At 40.2% G+C, this 9,766-nt stretch overlaps 1 protein-coding gene across 1 annotated transcript; it reads right to left on the bottom strand.

Moving 5' to 3' along the window:
- Positions 1-691: 691 nt before the first annotated feature.
- Positions 692-2,068, bottom strand: LOC123065814 (uncharacterized). The gene is made up of 2 exons (XM_044489027.1): positions 1,840-2,068; positions 692-1,743 (listed from the first exon to the last, which is right to left on the bottom strand). Exon 2 carries the CDS (start codon positions 1,471-1,473, stop codon positions 712-714), a length of 762 nt encoding a protein of 253 aa, XP_044344962.1. The 5' UTR covers positions 1,474-1,743; positions 1,840-2,068; the 3' UTR covers positions 692-711.
- Positions 2,069-9,766: the final 7,698 nt, after the last annotated feature.

Here is a 9,766-nt window from a genome sequence, read left to right as displayed (position 1 = left end):
GACGCGTGAGGTGCACCCCAAAATTCAACTCATTTGAGCATCTGAGAAGCTCTCGGCAAAAAAGACAAAATCAGAGTGTGTAAAAATGTTTACTGTTTACGCACTGTTTTGACCCGATTTGTCTTTTTTGCCGAGAGCTACTCAGATGTCCAAATAAGTTGAATTTTGGGGCGCACCTCACGCGTCAAATTATCTACCACCACAAAAAAATTAGAATTGTTTGAATTTTTCTAGTATTTTGTTTGAATTTTTTACTCACCCACTGATCTGTGGACCAACCGCCAGCTGTCATGCCACACGGAGAGCAAATACGGTGGCATACGGGACGGAGGCACCGTATATACACCGTGCGACAAGTTGTAGCACCACTTTTGTGTATTTACAAGTTTAGACACTGAACTGACCGCAACAGACAAGTTTAGGCACACTCTTAGCTCATCTTCACCGTTGCAGCACTTTGGAAAGCACAGATAATGCTGGGTCACACTTACTATTAGCTCCATCCAATACAAACACAACAAGTACATTACAAACCGAACACTTCAGAACAGAAGTATAATCAGCAAGACCTTGATAGGGTGTCTCGCTTCCACACTTCTGCTCCCAGCCACCATTTATTCATGCAGGCTACTCCGTATATGAAAGGGGGGAAAAGACCGGCAAGCCAAGCCATTTTCTATCTGATATTTGGGTACAAAGAACTTCATCCAATTATGCAGGAGAGTTCACGAAGCTGGCAACAGCGTCCACCACTTCAGGAACACCAAGTTCTCCTGAAACAATACCACCGCCATCGATCTCGCAAGCCTCCCAGGCCGCTGGCACCTCAGCACTGCCAGAATCAAAGCATGGTGCTGTCGGTTCTGCAGCAGTGCTGACGACAGAGCCGAAGCTGCAACGCTCCTCGAACGGCAGGCCGCCGATCTCAGCCGCATCGATTTTGCCTCGGACATCGAGCAGGAGGCCCGTCAGCCTCGCCACCTCGGCCTCCAGGGCAGCGTGGCCCTGCAGCCGCCTCAGGAGCTGCTGGTTGGCGGCGCGGAGCTTCTTGACCTCCTCCTCAAGGAAGGCTGCGTGAGCTTTCTTCTTCTGCCGGTACTTGCGCACGGCCTCACGGTTCCCCAGAGGCTTCCGGAGATTCCTCAGCTGGTCATGCTCCGCGTGATCTTCGCCGGAAGCTATGACTTGGGTGTGCGCGTGGAGGCACGTGTGAGCGTGCGCCGCGGCCGACCATGATAGACCGTTGCAGGTGTGTGTGTGAGTACACGCTAGGAACTCATCGAAGCCGTGGGAGATCTCAGGATATGGAAACAGAAGGTGGTTGGGGATCGGAAGGTATAGTCCGTCGTCCATTGTCACAAAATGTGCCAACAAGCTAGATTCTCCTCCTATGATTAGTAACTGGGGAAGTCGGACAAAAGCGCCAAAAAACAGTTCAAAAACTCGAGAACTTGTTACCCTAGCTTGCTCCATAAAAGCTTATTACCGATTCAGCATGATCTTATTAGAGGCAAAATCAATTCGAAAGAAATTCACGTAACCCCTATATTACTACTACCTCTGTTTTTAAACTGCCAACACGTCTTATATTTAGAAACAGAGTGTGTACTTATTAGTGATTGAATGGTCAAAAGATCATGTAGTAAGTACCAAATTTGCATGATGGCCAGGAGCATGAACATGTCAACTATTCTCACCACAATCGCAAAACCTCACAGGATTCAAGTTAGGACACCAACGTTCCTGCATGTGAATACATGGTAAACAACATCAGTATATTTGAATTTTGAATGAGGAGTCAGACTGAATCAACAAAAGTAGATTGTGAGTGCAAAATACCTAGACTACCGAAGTGCATCAAAACGGTATGGACTTGATGTGTAGACCTGTCAACAACGGTTGCTCCTTGCAACTGCAAACCTCTTACTGTTGCCTCTCTTTCTTTCTTTTTGCCTACACCTTTTGCTCGTCACCTCTCCATCAATCTTGTGTTGGTGTTCTCCTGCCCCCTCTCCTTTTATTTTGGGTATCTCGAAGGAGGAGAGACCTAGAGGGAATGAAGCAAGCGGTAGACAGCGATGTTATTGGATCGGAGTGGATAGGATAGAAAAGGTGGAGAATCCTAGTTCTTGCTAATGTTCTTCGTTTCCCCTTTCCGATTATGCTGGCCACTATTCATGGACTACTATTTTCTCCACATGATTTTCTTCTGCTACGATTCCTTATGTTCTCATTTCAACCACCAGCATTTGCCACGGTAGGTTTCAGCAACTTGGCTGAATTTTCGTCTTAGAATATAATCTCCAAAGCATGGAATTTGGAATGATTCTTTAAAACGTTGATTAGCTGGGTTGTCTAGACATTTATATTCTCGTGCAATCATGCATGTTATCACGGGGTAACATAGAGAGATAAAGAAAAACAAATCCAGAGCTTATTAGTCTAGAAGGAATAAGCAATTATTTGGTGGTATATTATACTACCTCCGTCTCAAAATAAGTGTCTCAACTTTGTACTAAGCTCAAGCCACTTATTTTGGGACGGAGAGAGTAAAACTGAAGATTATTCTGGCATAGAATAAAATACTATTTTCCTTTTCGTAAGTAAAGATGACCCCCCCCCCCCCCCCCCAAAAAAGTAAAGATGAATCTCGCCATAAAAACAGTACAAGAGGTTGATTTTGAACCATTTCGCAAAAAAAGAGGTTGATTTTGAACCTTAACTTATAGTCTTCGGTCCTGCTTGAAGCATAAATTATTAAGTTGTCTATTTTTTTAGGGAATTAGCTATCTATATTAAACCTTAAATTTTGTAACACCTTTTAACCTAAATGGCTACCCCCGTCTGCCTACAAAGATAAATAAATTGTACCCTCGTCGTGTAGAGCAATTTACAAAAAAATAATAATCATCACTTTGCTAGTTTGATTTTCTTTTAAAAACCCACCATATTTGAGGCAACTTGTTTCTGAAATACTAATCCATCTATACTACTATTAAACAATCAAACAAGAACTTCTTTAAGCACACCCCACAAAGCGTACATAGATCCAATACAACCGCACGATTAGGCCCACTAAAATCAATCTAACGGTTAGCCTTAACCTAAACCATTTTCTGTGTGCACTTAGCAATTTACATTGACTGACCGTACTCCACCGTGGAGGAAAATATGAAACTCCACGCCTGAGCAATTAGGAAACTAATAATCACGGGTGCATCCTATTCTAGGAAACTAAATCAGAGTGCATCCATCCTATTAGGAAACTAATCTCAGACAAATCCATCCTATTAAAAAACTTATCTCGGACGTATCCATCCTATTATGAAGCTAATCGCGAGCCGCCTGCCGCCATCATGCACGCTAGCCACGATGGGGGAAGCGCGAGGAGCTTCGTCTTCCTCTGGGAACGTCGTCTTCTGCCTGGAGGCCAGGCGCTCTTCTGCCGCTAATGCGACGACTCCATCCACGTCCAGGGCATGCTCTACGACAACCATCGGCATCCGCGTCGACTTCAGCTCCGTTCGCAACACCCACGCTGACAAACCACCCACCACTGACGTCCTCCAAGTCCAAGCCGCCAACTGCCGTCGTCCTTAGGGCGGCACCGGTCTCGGTCATGGCGCAGGAGGTGCCGTCATTGCCGTTCCTGTCGTCGTCCTACTGGGCCGTCGAGGACCTCCTGCATCCTATTGGGCCGCACGTGCATAGTCGAGGGCACCGAAGGTCTATCACAAATCAATCAGGTGAACCTTTAATTCGAGTTGGGGGTATTCCGCAATTTGCACGACTAATACTGCACTTTTGGCACTTGGAGGTGGGTCAGAAATTTTTTATCTACAATTTCATCTATCAACCAATCTTCCTCTGATGCATTCTAGAAATAAAAAAATTGGGACATGAAGAAATTGCTATTCTAGAGTTTAATTAATCATTTGATAATTCCTTTGAGAAATAAATGTGATCTGGAGCATGAAAATCATTCTCATATATACTCCCTTCGTTTCAAAATATAAGTTTTTTTAAAGATTTCAATGTGGGCTACATATGGTGTAAAATGAGTGAATCTACATTTTAAAATATGTCTATATACATCCGTATATAGTCCGTATTGGAATCTCTAAAAGGACTTATATTTTGGAACAATGGGACTGATTGTAAGAGTGTGTTTGTTTAGACCTGTATACTTACAGTGCTATTCCTATTTAGACCAAGATTAGAATTTGACTACATGCATAAGTTTGGCTGGTTGAGAAATTTGAATTCACTATCTCTCATAAAGTGAGTGCACGTGCATTACATATTAAATAAGAATCGTGGTGCTTCAAGCAATCTAGAATTACAGATTTGGGATTATCTTAGGTTGCCGATTGCTGTACTGAAAATGTGTAATTAGATATGGCATGCACATAAGAATGCAGCGATCTTGTCTTATAAAGTAGGATCAAGAAGGATACTGAAGAAGTTAAGATGCAGAGTCTCTATTTCCCATGATTACTTCTCATGTTCATGTCGGCTTCATGTCACATATCATCTTTTACATTTCAATTACTTTTTTTCCTGCCTATACTAGAAGAGAAGACTACACTACAAGCCTATATTACTGCATTAATAAATAATTGCTAATTTTATTTAAATGAGAATATTTTCCTGTGATTACTCTATGCAGCAACATAACCACTATTGTGTCTCACTTTTGAAAATACAATTTGAGCGATATCAAACATTGTATATCCATTTGAATTATATTTTTTAAAACATTTATATTTTATATTATGTGAATCTCACCTGATTTACGTTTGAGACGTGCGTTGCACGTGCATGCTTACTAGTTTTTATCAATAACCTAACACGAAAACTGACAACAAGGCCTCGTGTGTCAGGTCTAGGCAAGAGTCAGATTGACGTGGATTCGAACCGAGGTTGAACCCAACCATCCTCTTATGGCAGTCTGGTTGGCTCGCAATGGATTGTAATCATCATCACTACAGTAATCGGGATCATACAACCAATCTGGTACCATCGAACCTAACGAACGAACAAATCAACCAAAATCAGAACAATTACCAAATTCCTCGATTCAAAACCTAACCCTGACCTAGACAAACTCACCTCTTTTAGAAAGTTGCTCAATTGTAGCTCCGAGACACCAAGGCAGACAGAGGAAGCATGTGTGTGTGTGTGAGAAAGAGAGAGAGAGAAAGAGAGAGAGAGGCTTGATGAGGCGCAGGCCTTTCCTAATGTTCGCAAAGGCCTCGGTCACAATCCATGTTAGACGCATATTGCGTGGATCTGACATGCCTCTTTATCAATTCACATGTCAAATTCCTAAAAAATTTGGATCAATGTTATCAGAAACGAGATGCCTTATATTATTGTGCTTTAGAAGAAAATAGAAAAATAATGGTTATGTTTTAAACTGTTTTGAGAATACTGCATAGAATGAAAAAGCATATGAAGGACTACACAAGTGAAATTTCCTTGCGCAGAAGCCTGATCGATGGTCTTATACGATTTTTATTTTTTCACTCCACTATTCGCAGAAAGTCAACGGTTTGTGTTTCCCCCTGCCCGGTTTGCATTAGCCTGAAATGGTTCACGGTCTCATGGATGAGATTAAATAACCTTTGCAGTATGTAGACTATAAGCTGTGTTACTTTGTGTTAGGTTTTGCAATTCCCATTTTGCACCGGATATAGTATTACATTAAAAATGTGTGTTGCACTAGATATGTGAGAAAAACATATATAGAAGGCTTTTATTTAACACAGTGCAGACACAAGCGCTCATATACACGCGCATACACTCACCCCTATGAATGCACATACACACACCCTACCCCTATGAGCACCTCCAAAAGACTGAGCCGGCATATCATCTTGAAATTACGAAGTCACCGTAGGCACCTCGTCGTCAACGAAAACGTCTCCTCCCACTGAATGCTCTGGTGGGCTGGGGATACCACAGTCCTTCTAACCATCCAACCACATGTTGGTTCACAGCACATATAGAAGGCTAAAGTGATCCAAATATAGCCATACACGTGTGTTATAGGATGAAGTATACCCGGTAGATATTTGTTCAAAACTATGATATTTGGGGGTTAAAAGTCCATACATGTCCAAAAAATTAGCACACTGTATTATTTTTGTAATGGTTCGTGTATGATTATATTAACAAAAATCTTTTTCTTTTGCATGAACACGAAAGTCTAGAGTTATATATTTTGTCCCCATAATTCATATGTATAGATTTGCTTGAATTTTTTTAACATTTATTTTCATACGTTTTATTGCAAGAATTTATGTTCATACTTTTATACACACCTAGTGCAAAGTACAATATTACTTAACACATCTAGTGAAAAGTCCAACTTGGTTGAACCTTTGATTAAAAAAACCTGGCTAGCAAAGTATAGCTCTGTCCACGCACGTGTCTATCCTCCCAAGAAAAAGGCGGCCAGTGTTTCTGCCTCAAAGGAGGCGGCCCCGTCAATCTCCCTCATCTCCTGTGGCCCTAGGAGAATGGGGGCACGGTGGGTTTCAGCCTTTATCGGTGGGAGGGCTCCGTTTTTAGGTTTTTCTTTGAGTTTTGTTAGGGTCCATGTCCTGCTCAAGAAGTCAAGACTACGACGGCTCCCTGAAGATGGAATAAACTTTTCTCCGCCTAGTCACGGTCCCAGTGGTGCATCTAGCATCGTCGGAGGGCATGTGGAGGTGTGTCTCCGGAAGATGTCGCAGGATTCGGTCGATGGTTGTCTTTGATGGGTCCTCTCAGATCTAGTCTTCTTTTGTCTATGTTTGTATGTCTTCAGGTTGAATCCTTCAAATCTAAGATAATCTTCATCGGCGACGGCTGCTGTTCCGATGCGCTAATCCTATGTGAACTTAGAACGACGACTTGCTGACCGTCTACTACAATAAATTTTGCCCGGCTCCGGTGAGGGGGCGATGACGGCAGCACGTCTTCGGCTCGCTTCAATACTTTAATCGTCGCTAGGTTGTCTACGAATCTAGCTATAGTTTTTATCATTTCTGGTGTTCATTGTACTACACGATTGAAGATGAATAGATTGAAATTTTCCCGCAAAATAATCTAGGGAAAAGTCAAAACACGAATCGAACTTGCTCCATAATGTTGAAGTCCTAAACTTGATTTATTTTTAGAACTTGCAACACTATTCTCTTGTGGGAAGCGACGCACCTATTAAAGGACTTGGACTAGTGGCGGAGCTTGCAGCAAATTACTGGGCGGGTTGGGCAGGCCAAACTGCAAGAAATTGAGATTTTCTCGGTTCATGGGTTGCCTATAATAGGAGCATATGCTGGAAGTTGGGCGGACCATGACCCATGTCGCCTTACTAAAGCTCCGCTAGTGCTTGAGACAGGATGGGGGTGGGTGCGGACAAGTTCATCCAACTTTCAATGATCGTCAATGCACAAGCGTACTTTGCGCAAAAATGGGTTGGCAATTTTTGATCCATCTGGTGCAAAGTGCAAAATGCAAGTGCAAGTTACTGATGTAATGTACAAAAGCATCGTATACACCGAGATCACTAGTTAGGGGGTACCCCTACAAAGATCACTCCCACCTTTTCTATATGCGCGTCGTCACAACCTGAGAGTTTGCACCTTTTGCATATGTTTGTTTTTTTAAAATATTTTATCTCTTGAACCGTTCATTCAAATAACTAACCGTTGTTACAGTAGAATTTCTCACATCAAGATTCTCGAAACAAGATATCATGTTAATAAGTTAGGGCAATCTTAAAACAAGAATGGACAAAAGACAGAAACCAAAAAATAGAAAATTGGAAAAAAAAACTAATCCCCGGATTGTGCTTTTTCACTTTTTTGAGAATGACAGTTGTGCTTTCTGGCAGAAGCACGTGTTGTAGTTTTAAATTTTCATGAAGCGCATGCTATGTTTTTTCTTTTTCAAGAAGCGCAGATTATGCTTTTACGTTTTTTGGAAAGTACAAGTTATGATTTTCCACTTTTGAGAAGCACATATTTGCTTCTTGTGGAAGCACATATTGTGATTCTCGTGAAAACACAACTGTGCTTTTTTACTTTTCGACAACATGATTGTGCTTCTAGCGGAAAATCACTGTCTCCCAAAAAAGCACAGAAAAACCCTTTTTTTGGGGGGTCAAAAGCCAGAAAAAAAAAGCAACAGCCGACAAGCCAAAAAAGTGAGAAAAAACACCAAAAACATGAGGGTGCACCCAGTGCGCAACACATGACGGCGGTTGAACGCGCGAGAGCTATATCTCGTCTAACGTGAGGCTAGCTTCTGGCTCAGCTGAAGCTTTCGGGTGGCTATACAGTTGGGCCGTCCGTTTCAATCGTTCACGTTTGTTCGCTCACTCGTTACTGTATTCGCTACAGTTTTCTCTTTTTGTTTTCTTTTGCTCTTTCTCTCGGTTTTCTCAGCATCTTCATGTTTTTCTCCGGTTTTCCTATTTTTCTTTGTTTTTCACCAGTTATTTTCATTTCTTTCCCTATTTTTTTGAGTTTCTTTCTTGTTCTTTTCTTTTGTTTTACTGCCTTTTTTCTCGTTTTTCACTAATTTTCTCTTTTCATTCTTATTTTTCTTATGTTTTCTTTGTTTCTTCCTTTGTTCTTATTGGTTTTCTTCATTGTACTTCATTTTAAAAATACACATTTTTTATTTCTATTTTTTTCATACACATTGTACATTTTTTTGTATAAGTTAGGATCATCTTTTATATACAAGTTTAACTTTTTTAAGTACACATGTAACATATTTCAAATAGATTATTAACCATTTAAATATTTTTCATGAATACATTATTATACATTACTTACATTTTTATGACTACTATTTTTCATACACATTGTATATTTTTTGTATACATCAGAAACATTTTTTATGTACATGTTTATCATTTTTCAAATACACAATTAACATTTTTCAAAATTTATTTTATGTCTACTTTTTGCATACACGTTCAACATTTTCTGTATAGATGATTATCTTGTTTATATACATGAGAAACATTTTTTTAATAAAAGTTTAACATTTTATATACATAATCACCATTTTCACATATATCTTTGTGAGGTTATTTGTATTTATACATATTGTAAATTTTTTATACATCATGAACAGTTTCTTATACATGTTTTTCTTTTACAAATGCATGATTAACATTATTTTCATATACTTGTTTTTTTGTGGGTGATATATATGTTTTGATGTTTACTCCCTCCGTTCACAATTATAAGTTTTTTTTTCATATTTCACTGAATTAATTTAATAAACACATTAAAATGTGTCTATATACATCTGATTCAGGGAAAAGTTAAAACATCTTATAATAGTGAATGAAGGGAGTACTCTTTTCATACATGTTGTACATTTTTCGTATACATCAGATACAATTTTTACACACGTTTCACATTTTTCAAATTCATAATTAACATTTTTCGAAAATAAAAAATATATACACACACAAAAACATAAATAATATTTTCGAGATATAAACAAAGGTAAAGAAGAAGAAGCAAAAACCGAAAACGAAATGCCAAAAAAGGAAGTAAAACACGAGCGCTGCTCCCGCGCACTGGGCCCGTCCATTTGTTGCAGCCGCGCACTGGATGGATATAGCGCTGCCCGCTTGACGCATTCCGAGCCAAAAATAAAAAAGACCACTGGGTTAATTTAGACGGGCCTGGAAACTGAGCCCAGGCCTGCCCCTGCGGCACCCACCCCATCTCCTCCATCGAAACCAAGTAAAGTG

Source organism: Triticum aestivum, chromosome 3B (assembly GCF_018294505.1).
Source record: "Triticum aestivum cultivar Chinese Spring chromosome 3B, IWGSC CS RefSeq v2.1, whole genome shotgun sequence".
In the NCBI taxonomy this organism is placed as follows: Eukaryota; Viridiplantae; Streptophyta; class Magnoliopsida; order Poales; family Poaceae; genus Triticum; species Triticum aestivum.
This window is presented reverse-complemented; position numbering and strand designations above follow the sequence as displayed.